The 16,405-nt window shown below is 43.1% G+C and overlaps 1 protein-coding gene across 3 annotated transcripts in view; it reads left to right on the top strand.

Annotated features, from left to right (window-relative positions):
* Positions 1-16,405, top strand: part of GLT1D1 (glycosyltransferase 1 domain containing 1) — a gene marked incomplete at both ends in the record, with an annotated part of 102,215 nt that overhangs the window by 25,627 nt on the left and 60,183 nt on the right. For all 3 annotated transcript variants that reach the window (XM_079717097.1, XM_079717099.1, XM_079717098.1), the window contains 3 exons: positions 812-960; positions 2,241-2,346; positions 9,885-9,936. In XM_079717097.1, the coding sequence (XP_079573223.1) occupies positions 812-960; positions 2,241-2,346; positions 9,885-9,936 (307 nt within the window). The remainder of the gene's footprint in view (positions 1-811; positions 961-2,240; positions 2,347-9,884; positions 9,937-16,405) is intronic.

Genomic DNA, 16,405 nt, shown 5'->3' with positions numbered 1-16,405 from the left:
GTAGGGTTTTTTTTGTTTTTGTTTTGTTTTGTTTTGTTTGGCATGGACTGCAATTTTATGGTGATCCTTATTTTTCTATTGGGTTGTTAGGGTTTTTTCTTATTGATTTATGAGAGTTCTTTATATATTAAGCAAATTAGCTTCTTTCCTTTTGTAAGTGTTGTAAATAGTTGTTGTTTTTCCCCCCAGTTTCTCATTTGTCCTTTGATTTTGCTCATGCTATTTCTGCCATTCAGGAAGTTTCTTTTTGGTTTATCGGATTTGTATTTTAGATTTCTATTGCAAGGAACTGAACCGAGATGAGAAGAAAAGAGACATATTTGAAAGATATTTGGGACGTAGAATGGAAAGGCCATGGAGTATTTCTTGAAGCTCTGATAATGGGTGACTTTTGAATTCTTGATTAAAAACTGAGTCACAGATGCCTAAGCCCAAACTTTGAGAAACAGGAGAAAAAAGTGAAATCAAAGAATTAAAGAAGGGAAGGGAGCTTTCTGGTGCAGCAAATGTCACTGGAAATGGCCGTGAGTGCCTTGTGTCTCAAGGCTGCCAAACCTTCCTGAATTAGCCCTTCATCCTGCTGGCCTTGGTCCCAGCCATGGTCCCAGTCCCAATCCTGGTATCAGAGACTGGTGGATGCATGTATTTTAGGTGGATTGTCTCTAAAGGACAATTCGGAAAATATGTATTATTAACTTTTGATTTGACTAATCTTTGGATTGGTTTTCAGTTTTAACCACAGCAGCAACTTGTGCCCTTTTAATGTTTTTTTCTCCTGTCTTTTTCTTTCCCTGTGTATTTTTTGATAAAGGGACCATCTAGAAGCTGCAGGTCACGTGTGTATTCTGAAAGATCCCTCGGACTTTGAAAGCCCATCCGAAATCTCCAACTTCATCAAGGCTGAGAGCTTGGAGGCAGCTATGGCTCTTCATCTATATAGAGGGGGTAGACTTTTGCCAGGTAACCCCCCCTTCCCCAAAGGTGGAGCACTAGCAGTCACAAAACCAGAGCGCCTGCGATTTCAACTTAAACATCGATGAAGCAGCTTATCCCCGCTCAGAAATGGAAGGGATACAATCATCTTTTTGCTTTGCTCTTCTAAACGGAGTAGTTTTCTAAAAACGATGTAACTACACCAATTGAGAATGGATGCATATATACTGAAGCTACTTTTACGGCATGAAGAGTCTTTTTTTTTTACAAGTTTTTTTTTAAAATAAATTTATTTATTTTTGGCTGTGTAGGGTCTTCGTTGCTGCGCACAGGCTTCTCATTGCGGTGGCTTCTCTTGTTGTGGAGCATGGGCTCTAGGCGCGCAGGGTTCAGTAGTTGTGGCACATGGGCTCAGCAGTTGTGGCTCACAGGCTCTAGAGCGCAGGCTCAGTAGTTGTGGTGCACGGGCTTAGTTGCTCCATGGCATGTGGGATCTTCCTGGGCCAGGGATTGAACCCCTGTCCCCTACACTGGCAGGCGGATTCCTAACCACTGCGCCACCAGGGAAGTCCCTACGGCATGAAGAGTTTTATCCTGAATGTTTTTGATGTGTATTTCTTTTTTTTCGGTATGCGGGCCCCTCACTGTTGTGGCCTCTCCCGTTGCGGAGCACAGGCTCCGGACGCGCAGGCTTAGCGGCCATGGCTCACGGGCCCGGCCGCTCCGCGGCATGTGGGATCTTCCCGGACCGGGGCACGAACCTGCGTCCCCTGCATCGACAGGCGGACTCTCAACCGCTGCGCCACCAGGGAAGCCCCTCCAGTATTTTTGGTTCCCATATATTTGTGCCCTCCACGTTTTATCACTGCTGTTGTACTGTGTGTGCCTGAAGATACAGTCTGTGTCTCTTTTCTCTCCCTCTTGGTTCCTTGCCAGCATGGTGACTGTTATTATGAACAGCAGATCTAAATTTGAAGCCCTCTTTCTGTCATAAGCACCAGTAGCTTCAGATTAACCCATTTCCGAACAATACGCTTTGCTTTGATAGATGGAGGCTAACAACATTTTTCATGTGTTAAAATTGAAAGCAAATTGATTTAAAATCGTCTTGTCTCACGTGATTAACCCCATGTCATGTTCATAACAGTGACACCTGTTCTATTCAGAAGAGCTGGGTAAAATTCAACAAAACCAAATATGCTCCCTACATTCTGGGAACTTCAGTTTTTGGTATCATCGCTTTGGGATGGTTAGCAAGGGGTGTTTCCGAAGGTAAACTGTGCTTTGTTAATTATCCTATTTTGCAGGTCATGGAATTCCTTTTGGAATCATCTTTGGTGGAACTGATTTAAATGAAGACATAAAGCAGGGAGAAAAAAACAAAGTGATGGGAGAAGTCCTAGAAGAAGCCAGGTAATACTTAAGAGAATTTCACAGGAGTTAAGCATCTAACCCTTTTGGATGAAATTCACTGACACAAAAAAGACAGAGGAAACCAGTAGTTTGGGAGGTTTACATCTTACCACGTAGAATCAATTTCTTTCTTTTTGTTCATCTTTCCTTTCATTTGCTGCCTGTTTATTTTGCCACAAATAGTCATTGTAAACAAGTTATTGCGCTTGAATAGTTCTTTGACTACAGTTAATATTGGACGAACGGGCTTAGAATGTTCTGAGTGGTGGAAGAAACAGAATTCTTGCTAAGAGACGATATGGATAAACTCAAGCTTTATTAGCACACAAATTGGGGTTGACTTTGCATCAGCTTTGCCCAAGTAGAATATTTTTTCCAGTTTTCTTGAGATATGACTGACATGCAGCGCTGTATAAGTTTAAGCTGTACAACATAACGATTTGACTTGCGTACTTGAAACGATTATCACAGTAAGTTTACTGAACATTCATCATCTCGTATGGACATAAATTTAAATAAATGGAAAAAAAAACCTTTTTTCCTTGTGGTGAGAACTCTTAGGATTTACTTGCTTAACTTTCATGTATAACATACAGCAGGGTTAATTATATGTATCATGTTGTACGTGACATCCCTAGGACTTATTTATCTTACACCTGGAAGTTTGTACCTTTGGTTGCCTCCATCGAATTGCCTCTTCCCCAGTCCCCGCCTCTGGTCACCATGAATTCGGTCTTTTTTTCTCTGAGTTTGTTTGTTTGATTGGTTGGTTTTGAAGTATGACTGACCTACAACCCTGTGTTAGTTCCTGTTACACAACATATTGATTCAGTATGTGTCTACATTTGAAGATGATCCCCATGATAAGTCTAGTTTCCATCTGTCACCATCCAAATATGTTACATAGTTACGTACTGTATTTACTGTCTGTCCATCTATGTGATTATTTTAACTTGCTGGTCTCTGAGTTCAAGCACATTTTAACAACGCTGCCTTTTTACTTCCCCACCCTGCTCCCCCCAACATTTACTGGTTTTGATGTCGTATTTTACATCTTTTTGTTTTGCATCTCCCTTAACTGTGTAGATTGTGGTATACAGGTGATTTTCCTACTCTTTGTCTTTTAACCTTCCTACTAACTTTATACACAGCTGATTTACCACCTTTACTGTATATTTTTCTTCACTAACAAGATGTTTTCTGGGGTAATTTTCATGTTTCTAGTTGTGTCAAGTGGAATCTCTTTGACGTGGTTCTTAACATATACGGATTTCTGGGCTATATATAAACCGTTTGTGAGAGCAACCAGTGACCGGGTTTCTCAGTAGGGTCACTGTGGGTATTTTGGGCAGGATAGTTATTCATTGTGGGGCTGCCCCGCGTGTCCCTGACTCTGGACACTGCGTGTCCATAGCACCTGCCGGGTACTGCAGCAGTTAAACACACCTGCCCACATTTCTAGCCCCTGGGATGGGAATAGTTACTGCCCCTGGCTGAGAACCCAGAGCTGTACTTGCCAACCTTCTTCGTGTCGAGGCATTCTTAGAAAATGATAATATCTGTACAGCATTCTGGAGTGAACTGGGAGGCTTGGTGGGGAAACAGAAACACCCCATTTTCTCTTTATAACAATCACAGTCATAATAACTAACATCATAATAAAATACAAATCCTCTCTGTTCATATAAAAATTGTGGAAAAAAAGCTAATGAAATCAAAAGAAGAAATATACCTGCGTACCCAAAGCAAAGCAAAGCACTCTTCTTGGCAGGCTTTCTGGGGTGATTCCACGGAAGGGTTGACGTGGACGGATGTGGTCTCTACCCACCGTGCACCCACTGGCTGCTGATGATTCAGAGTCTCACCTGCCATCGAATCACCCTGAAGTCAAAGCTTACCGAAAACCCAACCAGTACTGTTGAAGCATCCTTTCAACTCTAGTATATTTTTGAATCATTGTGGGGTAAAAAAAAACCAAACAGGTGATGAATTTTTAAAATGTGGACACACTACTTTATTAATTGTTTAACCACTTTACTGAGGAATGATTGCCATGCAAAAAGCTGTACGTAATCGATGCACACAACTTGATGAGTTTGGAGACCAGTGTACACCCGTGAAACCATCATCCCAATTTATGCTATAACCACATCCATCACCTCCAAAAGTTTACTCCCACCTTCTTTATTTTTATTATTTTATTTTAATTTTTATGATAAGAACACTTAACAGAAAATCTACCCTCTTAGCAAATTGTTTACCTTCAGTATTATTACCTGTAGGCTCTCTGCTGTACAGGAGAGCTCTAGGGCATGTTCATCTTGTACAACTGAAACTTTGTGACCTTTGACTAATACCTCCCTGTTTTCCCCTCCCTCTGTTTCCGCCTCTCCCAACCCCTCCCATGCTACTCATGCTTCCATGAGTTTGACTACTTTAGATTCCAGGTGTCGGTAGAATCATACAGTATTTGTCCTTCCGCATCTGGCTTGTTTCCCTGAGCATAAATATGTCCCAGGTTCATCCATGTTGTTGCAGATGTCAGGATGTCCTCCTTTTTTAAGGCTGAAAAGTATTCTAGTGTATGTGCATTCCACATTTTCCTTATCCATTCGTCTGTTGATTGACATTTAGGTTTCTTCCATGTCCCCAGTAAGTGGCCAACCATGAATTTTCTTTTTTCTTTCTTTTTTATTATTATTATTATTATTATTTAACATCTTTATTAGAGTATAATTGCTTTACAATGGTGTGTTAGTTTCTGCTGTATAACAAAGCTATACTAACCATGAATTTTCTGTGCTCATCTGTAACCCTTGCGTGGCTGAGAAGCTGTGGGAATCCAGACTTCTTCAAGTGTATGTAACTGTCCCATTTCTGATCCACACCAAGCACAGAACCCCAGGTTCTATTTCGCAGCCTAATTTTTTTGTGGGGAAAGATAGGTGTCAATCTTGCCCCTTAAAACTAGGGTTACAAATAGATGGCATTGCATTTCAGGACCCTGCTTCTTCCTGAAGACTTCCTGGACATAAATGTGGAAATGCAACCTTTTTAAAATAGAGAGTACGCTCCGTGTATGTGTATCTGTTTTACAATAAATGAAGGTATTAAAACAGTGTTGGCTCACCTCGAAAGGTGATCTATCATTATAGGTTTTCTTCTTCTTCTTGTTCTTACACCCTAAAAATTTATTGCCTTTAGATTCCTACAGTTTGTAATGCACTGTCTCATAGAAGGAAAATCATTCTGCTTGGGAGAAACAATATGGAATTAATTCATCTTATGATATTATCATTAGCATTATTCATTGTGTTGATTTTTCTTTTTCTTTTTTTTTTTTTCTTTTGCGGTACATGGGCCTCTCACTGTTGTGGCCTCTCCCGTTGCGGAGCACAGGCTCCGGACGCTCAGGCTCAGCGGCCGTGGCTCACGGGTCCAGCCGCTCCGCGGCATGTGGGATCTTCCTGGACCGGGGCACGAACCCGTGTCCCCTGCATCGGCAGGCGGACTCTCAACCACTGCGCCACCAGGGAAGCCCCACACATTGATTTTTATTTGGGGATATTGATTGGAGTTAGTGGGCAAGGAAGTTGCATGAATCACAGATTTCTTGTCTGACACAATACAGCATACTTTTCTGTAGAATAAAGCATTGAACTTGTCTAGCTTTGTAACAAGTGTTTCATTTAAATAGTTATATTTTCCCTATAAGGTATATTTTTCAACTTTTTTAGTATTGAAAACTTTTCCTGTATGGTATAGTATGTGAACTTATTTTAGCATCCACTTTTTGGCTTATGAATATTATAATAAGTATTTGGTAGTTATAAACACCAAAATTAAATAAGGAGTATTTGAAATTTGTGGAAATTGTTTAGTGAAGTCTTATCCAGGTGCATATTAGAAAAACTTAACATTGCCAAGCAAATGAGCAAAAGAGAGTTTGTATGAAATGAATTGCGTCACAAATACTCTCACGATTACGGAATCAATGGCACGTGCAATTACTGTTTTGTAGGTCAAAACTGGTTGAATGTTGGTAATTTCATATGGTTTTTCAGTGTTACTAAAGATGTTTTTGACAAACAGACTTCTATGTCAAAGTAAGTGTGTTATGAAATGACAGTGTTCAAGTGCAAAAGTGGTACTTTTATATTTTTCCTTAAAAATGTGTTATTTTATTTTATTTTTTATGTTACCTTAAATAGCATTTTATTTTATTTTATTTTTTATTGAAGTATAGTAGATTTACAATATTGTGTTACTTTCTGCTGTACAGCAGAGTGATTTAACTTTACATATATATATATATATATATATATATATATATATATACACTCTTTTTTAAATATTCTTTTCCATTATGGTTTATCACAGGATATTGAGTATAGTTCCCTGTGCTCTACAGCAGGACCTTGTTGTTTATCCATCCTATATATAATAGTTTACATCTGCTGACCCCAACCTCTCACTCCATTCCTCCCCCAACCCCCCTTCCCCTTAGCAACCACCAGTCTGTTCTCTACGTCCGTGAATCTGTTTCTGTTTCGTAGATAAGTTCATTTGTGCCATATTTTAGATTCTACATATAAATATCGTATGGTATTTGTCTTTCTCTGTCTGACTTACTTCACTTAGTATGATCATGTCCAGGTCCATCCATGTTGCTGCAAATGACATTATTTCATTCTTTGTTACGGCTGAGTAGTATTCCATTGTATATATGATCCACATCTTCTTTATCCATTCCTTTGTCGATGGACACTTAGGTTGTTTCCATGTCTTGGCTGTTGCAAATGGTAGAAATGTGTTATTTTAAATATCTTTATCTTCCAAGGATCTTTGGGCTAGAAACTCTCTTAAAAGGTTATCTGTTAGGTGGGTGTAAAGCCAGGCCCACTGTTTCTATATGAGGAGCCACAAGAAAGACCGTGTTATCTGTGGCCCTGGAATAAGTGGCGTGTCTTTCAAGTTAGCTCCAGTTCACCCCTCTGACTCCGAAAACATTTTCACGTGCACCTTTGAGGAGAACCTTCCCAAGACTCTCATCCTTCCCTGCCGTCTTAAACTGACGCTGTAGCTCCTACTGATGCCTCATCTTGGGTCCCGAAATGAGCAGGACGTGATGGTGGGGACGGTTACATGGGTGGGGGACAGTCACAGTCAGCCGCTGGGCTACCGTGCACACAGAGTCCGCTCCGCACACCTGGGACATTTTCCTGCTCTTTCCTCCCCCTCCCCACCCATCCCTCCCCCTCACCTGCTTCCTGTTGGAATTTAAAGCAGAACTGTTCCTTCTCTTACTTGTACACGTATACAGGCAGCAGGTATTTTTGCCCATCTCCTGGGTGCCAGACACTCCAGGGGCTGGGGAGGTGGCCAAGAACAGAGCAGCGTTCCAGCTCACGTGGAGCTGACATTCTCACCGAAAAGCAGAGCATCACGCTTGCCCAATGCGTGGCTTTAACATTCCACAAAACCCACCTTGAGAACTGCACTTGTGCATTTATTCATAAATGCTGTTATGGGGTAAATTGCTTGGTCTTTGTGTTCTTGACCTTATTCTTTGTTCGATGGCTCTTCTTGCTTTTGGTGTCTTTTTTTTTTTTTTTCTGAAAGCTTTAGACTGTCAAATAATTTGTTCACTGGCCACGTGGGGCACCCTAATGTTTTGCACAAGTCCCAGTAGTGGTGTGAGTGCTAGTAGAAAATAATAATAGCAGATGTTTATCAGATGTTAAATGAATTAGGGACCAGGAACTGTGACAGGCAACTTACATGCATTGTTTGTTCTTTGTTTGATTCTTAAGTTTCTCATTTTTGCCGATTTCCACAAAGGAAGGTTTCTGCACTCTCCTTGCAGTTACTATTTAGTGGCTTTTCTCTCCTTTTTATCCTCATTTCTTGGAGTAAAGTTGACGCCCTCAGAATACAGTTTATTTGTGTTTCTTGCCAATGTTTGGGGGATGTGGAGAGCATCTCGTAAGTGATGCCAGCAGTCCGATCCCTATTGGGCTCAGATGCAAGGTCTGATGTGGTCTGGTCCTGCTTGCTCACGTTTATTCTACCCAAAGGGAAGGAGTCCGTATTTCTCCCTTAAGTAAGAGGCGTGCGATTGGCTGTGTCTGCGATTGGTGGCTGGTTTGGGGAGAGTGGGGGTGGGGAAGAAGGGAGGCTTGGAGAAGACACAGGCAGGCGGGCGTGAGCTCCCCTCTCCAGGTCATGCCAGTGGGGAAGAATCATCTATTAACGGTTCTTTTTTTTTTCTTTCTTTTTTTTTTTGGCCACGCCACGTGCCGCTTGCGGGACCTTAGTTCCCCGACCGGGGATAGAAACTGGGTCCCGGCTGTGAAAGCGCTGAGTCCTAATCACTCAACCTCCAGGGAATTCCCTATGAATGGTTCTCGGTTGCAACAATTTTTACTGCGCTGTTTGCGCACTGATGACTTTCTGTTTCTACCACTCACACATTTGTTAATTGGAATTCTACTATAAGGAAGAGTTGTCTGCTTGACCCCATTTACTTATTCAGTTATTTAGTTACATCAACACGGACCCATGGCTATTTATTTTATTTGACTCTATGGGTTACCCATCACTCCTATTACTTATTTTGGTGCCCAGATCACCCCAGCCATGGCCATTGGAGATATTTTGAGTTGACTCCTGCATCCTTTCGACAAGCCCTTGCCATGTTTTGAGCGCTTTCTTACTTTCTGGCCCCATAAGATATTCCTGGTTCATTCCATGTGGACCCAGTCCTGCTTCTGGAAACCGCCATTTCTCGATGAATGGGGGCATTAACTTTCCTAACCCATGAACATTCAGTAAATCTTGAACACTTTTGCCTAGTTTTCCTTTGGCAAAGCCAGTGGACCGGATCACCTGCCCCTGAATATTATCTAAGTTCCTTGCCTCTCTAGTGCATCTTGTTTTCTGTCTTTTTTTTTTTTAAATAAATTTATTTATTTTATTTTTGGCTGCGTTGGGTCTTCATTGCAGCGTGTGGGTTTCTCATTGTGGAGGCTTCTCTCCTTGCAGAGCGTGGGTTCTAGGCACACGGGCTTCAGTAGTTGTGGCACGTGGTCTCAATAGTTGTGGCTCACGGGTTCTAGACTGCAGGCTCAGTAGTTGTGACGCACAGGCTTCGTTGATCCGCGGCATGTGGGATCTTCCTAGACCAGGGCTGGCACCTGTGTCCCCTGCATTAGCAGGCGGATTCTTAACCACTGCGCCACCAAGGAAGTCCCTCTTGTTTTCTGTCTTTATCTCTGCTTCTCTCACCTTCCATGAAGGAACAAGAAACATAGGAAGTTTTGAGCTTCATTTGTTCATTTTCTGCAGACAGAACTTTTTTTTTTGGATGTGAGTGGAGACGAAATGTAGCAGCCAATGACCACGACTAATAAAGATTGATCGCACTGTAAATTCAGCTACTTACCTGTCTCTCACAATTTGTTCCAAAGAGCTGTTTCACAGTTATGTTAATTAGATTCTGCCCTAATCATTTTCATTATTTTTGCTCACTTTCCTAGATTCGCTGTCGCTTTCACGGAGTCAATGAAGGAAGCAGCACAAAGGCAGTGGGTACGTGTTCATTTCACGTGTTGATTTGGGTTATGCTGCAAAGTTGCAGGATCAGAGAACAGAAAGGCAGTTTTATTAGAGCTGACAGGGTTCCCATAGGCACCGCCCATGGTGGCCACAGCAGTGTGTTATGTTTCCCATATGTTGATGTTTTTTTATTTGGGTAGATACTCTTAGACCGTCACTGATTTTTTTTGTTGTTGTTCTTCTTGAATTGTAAAAATAGCCCAACAGCCAGCTCTTTTCTTTTTTGTTTTTTGGTTTGTTTTTGCAAATCTCTCTCTCTTTTTAAAAATAATTATTTATTTATTTGGTTGCACTGGGTCTTAGTTGCAGCAGACAGGCTCCTTAGTTGCGGCACGCATGTGGGATCTAGTTCCCTGACCAGGGATCGAACCCGGGCCACCTGCATTGGGAGCGCAGGGTCTGGAGTCCCCCGCCAGATCTTTTCATGCTTTGTCTGTTTTCATCTTATGTGCTCAGATGGGATGATTTACGGACTATACTGTAAATGTTGCAGCATCCTTGTACACGTTGGGAGTAGCAATCCCTTAGGTGGCAGCTGGTGTTTCCTAGACTGGACTCTTTATTTGAAGGGCTTTAATGAGTAGAGGGCTTTGTAGCTATAAAAGTTAATGCATTTATTGACTTTTAAAATTCATTATGACTTGGCGGGGGGTGAAATGAGCTGGCAGGAATCTGAATCCTCCGTGGGGGGTTCTGTAGAGGACTGGTGGGGCTGGTGTCTGCAAAACTAAAGAAAAATCCAGCTGAAAGGTTGCTTTCCTCTGGTGGATCATAGGCACGATGCTGTTTTCTCAGATGGTGACCCCTGGGCCACCGGCGTTGCTTGCCCTTGTGCTTTACCAGCAAACCGTTGTGCACAGCACTTAGGCCCTTGTCATCTGGAGGCATTATTCCTGTTGGTGGCATTTTACAGGCTGTGCACATTCTTTATCTATAGGCTTTCACTTTGTAACATCTAACGCTTGGAAACGGCTGCAATGGGACAAGGGCAAATGCAGTATTTTGTGGGACTGGTCAACCTTTGCCAAAGCCCAGAGTACTGTGTGCACGTGAACGTGAAGATTCCCTGCAACCAGAGTGTGCATATTCTTATTTTTCACCTCAAACTCCCCAGGCAGAGAACCGAGGGTGCGTTTTTCAGTGCAATGTAATGAATGAAAAACGGCAAGCTTCCTGGCTCCGAGTTTCGTGTTTGTATCAGTTTGACTGTCCATCTGCCTTATGGCAGTGATGTACCAGTGATTCTCAAAGGGGGGTCCCTGGGACTCTTTCAGGATCTGCACAAAGTCAAACCTATTTTTGTCATAATGCTCAGACATTATTAAAGGCATGATGAAAGGCAAAAGCCTTTTTCCCCATGTGAAGAGCAGTGGCGAGGAAAATGGCTGATGCCTTCATCGTCATGAAAGCAGGGGTACCCATCTGCACCGATGGATTCTTCACCATCACCCACTTATAGTTAAAAAAAAAAAAGAGCCAGTTTTTCACTTAAGAATGTCCTCGATGAAGCATAAAAATGATAAATTGTTATCAAATATTAACCTCTGAATACATATGTTTTTTTAATGTTCTGGGTGATGAAACAGGAAGTATGTATCAGCTCTTTCTGCTGCCTCTGAATGAGGGATGAGGGTTATCTTTTGAGCCAAGGCCCTGGTGCAGCGTTGGGGTTGCAGACTGAACCAGCCATGTCTTAACACAATTTTTTATCTGAAGGACTGATGACCAAGCTATGGTTACTCAGACTTGGGCATTTGGCAGTCATATTCTTAAAAATGACTCAATTGAGTGAGTCACTTCAAGAAAAACAACGGGCAGTATCTATTGCCAATGATATCATTTAAATTTTAAAGAAAAAATTAGAATCTGGTAAGCTACTGGGAGGTGGACAGCTTCCTCTTACATCCTTCCCTGATGAGATCAGTGGTTGTGTTGACAAATGTGAATTTTTGTTTGTTTGTTTTGGATGCTGTGTAATGAAATGGTTCAACATGTGCGAGCTCTGCATCACTCAGTGAACCAATATTTTTCAAATGACTAATACATGGCATCACAGAATCATGCATAGATAACAGATCCATCAAAGTGCAAGATAGACCTATGGATTCGAATATATCAGGGCATGATATAATTTCAGGTTCCATACTGCAGCGAACATTTAAGAAGCTACCATTTGTCGAGTTTTGGTGTCATGTCCAAGAATAATACCTATAATGATCTGAAAAGGCTCCTTAAAGGCCTGTATTAAAATATTCCTCCCCTTTCCAACTACCTATCAGCAAGAAGCAGGATTTTCTTTATACACTTCAGCCAAAGCAACATATGGAAACAGATTGAATACAGCAGCAAATATGAGACTCCAACTGCCTTCTGTTAAGCCAGACATAAAAGAAAGCTTTTCCCTGCTGAAGCAAGTTTATCCTCCATGATTTCCCCCCGTTTCCTTAACTTCTCAGTTTTAAATGTCACCTTTCTCTGTAAAACCTATGGCCCTCCAAACCTGGTACAGATGTGTTCACTGCTGTATCAGTTATTTTTGCTACATAACAAATCACCTCAAACATAGTGCCTTAAGACAGCCATTTATCATTTATTCTTTGTGTTGTCTGGGCGTTTCTGGCCGGGGTCAGCTCAGCGGGGCTGGGTAGTCCAGCATGGCTTTGCTTGCGTGCTGGGGCCTCGGCTGGGATGGCTGGGACAGTTGGTGTCTCTCTCCATGTGGTCTGTCGCCCTTTATTAGGCTCAGCGGCAGGAGAGAGCAGGCACCAGTGCGTGAGCAGGCTGCAAGCTTCTGCCTGTGTGATGTCTGCTACTGTCTGGGGGCCAGAGCAAGTCAAGCGTGGAGCTATAGCCTCTACCTCATTATGGGACGATCTTCAAGGTGGCCTTGAAAAGCAGGGAGGCAGGAGGGAGCCGTTTATTAGGTCCATTTTAATAATCCACCACACTTAGTGCTTATCCCTCGAGATTGTAACACCTATTTATTTATTGATTTATTTATTTTTGGCTGCGTTGGGTCTTCGCTGCTGCGCACGGGCTTTCTCTAGTTGTGGCGAGCGGGGGCTACTCTTTGTTGCGGTGCGCGGGCTTCTCATTGCTGTGGCTTCTCTTGTTGGGGAGCACGAGTTCAAGGTGCACAGGCTTCAGTAGTTGTGGCACGTGGGCTTCAGTAGTTGTGGCACGTGGGCTCAGTAGTTGTGGCACACGGGCTTAGTTGTTCTGCAACATGTGGTATCTTCCCGGACCAGGGCTCAAACCCGTGTCCCCTGCATTGGCAGGCGGATTCTTAACCGCTGCGCCACCAGGAAAGCCCCTGTAACACCTCTTTCCTTCACTTTTCGCACCGTGTGGCTGTGAGTTCTTTGAGGACAGGGACAAGGTGTGGTTCACTCCTGTATCCCTAGAGGGTAACATACCACCTCACATTCAATAAATTCTTGTCCAATTGACTTGGCCAGGAAGGGATCCTTCTTTACAACTTTTTATTACACAGATGTCCAAACATATACAAAATTAGCAAGAATAGTAGGGTGAACTCCTATGCGTCCACCACCCAGCCTACCATTCTCCAATCCTTTTTTTCTTTTTGGCCACGCCACATGGCTTACGGGATCTTAGTTAATGGACCAGGGATGGAACCTGGGCCACAGCAGTGACAGTGCCGAGCCCTAACCACTGGACCGCCAGGAAACTCCCTCCAATCTTTATTTATTTGACTCTCACCCCCTGCCCCACCACTCCTGCACACACACACACACACACACACACTTTTTTTCTGTAATATTTTTTTAAAAAGCACAACCACCATGCCCTTTTACTTGCACAGGATATAGATTTTTTTTTTTTGACACAAGCCACATGTTATGGATCCATTTCTGTGCGGGAAGACCATAGCATGTGAGGAAGAAATAAAGAAGGGCTCAGGGATATTAACATTTTTATGAATATATTTTGGAAGAACTTGAGGAAAGGAGTATAGATGAGGAGAGGGAGAGGAACGGGGTCTTTGAGCTGCAGACACATTGAATTAGAGACAAATATTGGACTCAGGGATGAATATCCAGAATGTAGCTCAAAGTGTGGGGCTGTCGTCAGCAAGGGGTGCAGCTGGAGATACAGATGTGGAAGTCATCAGTGTCAAGGTGATACGGGATCAGTGATTATTCTTAGACGGGATTAACTTTTATTTTATTTTATTTTATTTTTGGCTGTGTTGGGTCTTTGCTGCTGCACGCGGGCTTTCTCTAGTTGCAGCGAGCAGGGGCTACTCTTCGTGGCGGTGCGCGGGCTTCTCATTGCGGTGGCTTCTCTTGTTGCAGAGCACGGGCTCTAGGCGCGCGGGCTTCAGGAGTTGCAGCACGTGGGCTCAGTGGTTGTGGCTTGCGGGCTCTAGAGCGCAGGTTCAGTAGTTGTGGCGCACGGGCTTAGTTGCTCCGTGGCGTGTGGGATCTTCCTGGACCAGGGCTCGAACCTGTGTTCCCTTCATTGGCAGGTGAATTCTTAACCCCTGCGCCACCAGAGAAGCCTGGGATTAACTTTTCGATGTAATGATGAGAAAACTGCGTTAAATGCATAGACCAGTTACGTTTTGGGCAGGCTTGCTAGCAGTGGTGAGAATATCCAGCAGTGTCCTGTCAAAAGATCTTTTTTTTTTTTTTTGGCTGCGCCACGTGGCAGGTAGGATTTCAGTTCCCCGACCAGAGATTGAACCTGGGCTCTCAGCAGTGAGAGCGCAGAGTCCTAACCGCTGACTGCCGGGGAACTCCTGGAAGGATCATCTTACATGTAAAGATTAAGTTGACCATTTGCTTGTCACCCAGGTCAGCCACACCAAATCTACCCTCATCCTAGGTTAGCAGTCTTTGTTTTCAGACAGATGCTTTTCCAAATATAATAACAAGGCATTTGAACAAAGAAATGGAGAAGTCAGCAAAAATTGTTTTGTCTTGGATGATGATGTCACAGGTAGCATCAAAAAAGCTCATAGGGCTTCCCTGGTGGCGCAGTGGTTGAGAGTCCGCTTGCTGATGCAGGGGACACGGGTTCGTGTCCCGGTCCGGGAGGATCCCACATGCCGCGGAGCGGCTGGGCCCGTGAGCCGTGGCCGCTGGGCCTGCGCATCTGGAGCCTGTGCTCCGCAACGGGAGAGGCCACAACAGTGAGAGGCCCGCGTACCGAAAAAAAAAAAAAAAAAAAGCTCATGAAAGAAAGGATGAATTTGTATTTATTGTTTAAAGTGGTGGAGGTTAGTTATTAAATTCGAATGTGAACCTGTTTTTTAATACAGCTTTAGTACTTTTTTTTTGGTGGATGATTTTTCAATAAAGTTCAGCTCAATACCTTTATTTGATTAGTTTTTGCAAATGAAAACTGTGTAGAAATAATATAAAGGTTCATTGTTCAGCCATATTTATGTAATGCTTTGAGATGGATTTTTGTGGAGAGACTACTTGTAGTTACGTGTTCGGAACAGTGATGCAGTTTTTGAGTAGTTAAGTTTCATGCTGCATTATTGAACTGCCAGCTTTTGTTTTTAATTTTCTTCTTTATTGTGGTGAGCAGGCTTGGCTCAGGTCCAGGTCCAAACTTAGTTAACCCTACGTAATTATTATCAAACCAGAATCAAATTCCAATTATCCCAGATTAGAAAGATTTATGGTCTTTGATTCTTACTGCTTTTGTGATTTCATGTAGAGTCTGTATAGATAAATATCGTTTTGAGCATAAAATCCGGCCTAAAACTTGTTATTTTCTCAAACTTGATTTTTATAAAAACACAGGCTCGCTCTTGATACCAGTACTGTTAATAGAAATACAGTGCAACCTACAAAGATGAGCCATGGATGTAATTTACAATTTTCTGCGAGTCACTTTTTTCTTTTTTGCGGTACGCGCGCCTCTCACTGTTGTGGCCTCTCCCGTTGCGGAGCACAGGCTCCGGACGCACAGGCTCAGCGGCCATGGCTCACGGGCCCAGCCGCTCCGCGGCATGTGGGATCTTCCCGGACCGGGGCACGAACCCGAGTCCCCTGCATCGGCAGGCGGACTCTCAACCACTGTGCCACCAGGGAAGCCCTGAGAGTCACATTTTTAAAAGTAAGTGGAAACAAGGAAAATCAGTTTTAATAATCTGTTTTCCTTAATCCACCTCCCGGAGTTAGCCAGCCTGCAAAGGGTAAGGGTAAGGGTACTCTCCCCAAGACTGCCCTCACTTTTGACACCAACGGCAAGTTCAGGGGGTCCCCATAACCACCCTCAAGTTTGAGAAATGGCTTGAAGGACTCAGAACTCACCAAGAGTTACACTCGCTCTTATGGTTTATTACTGGGAAAGGATACAGACTAAAATCAGCCCAAGGAAGAGATGCAAGGGGCTGATCCTCCATCGCCCTCTCCCTGGTGCAGTCAAGACATTTTACCCTCTGGCTGTTGATCTATGACCA

Source organism: Hyperoodon ampullatus (genome assembly GCF_949752795.1).
Source record: "Hyperoodon ampullatus genome assembly, chromosome: 13".
Taxonomy (NCBI): domain Eukaryota; kingdom Metazoa; phylum Chordata; class Mammalia; order Artiodactyla; family Ziphiidae; genus Hyperoodon; species Hyperoodon ampullatus.
The sequence above is the reverse complement of the archived record's forward strand: the minus strand, read 5'-3'. Positions and strand labels throughout refer to the sequence as shown.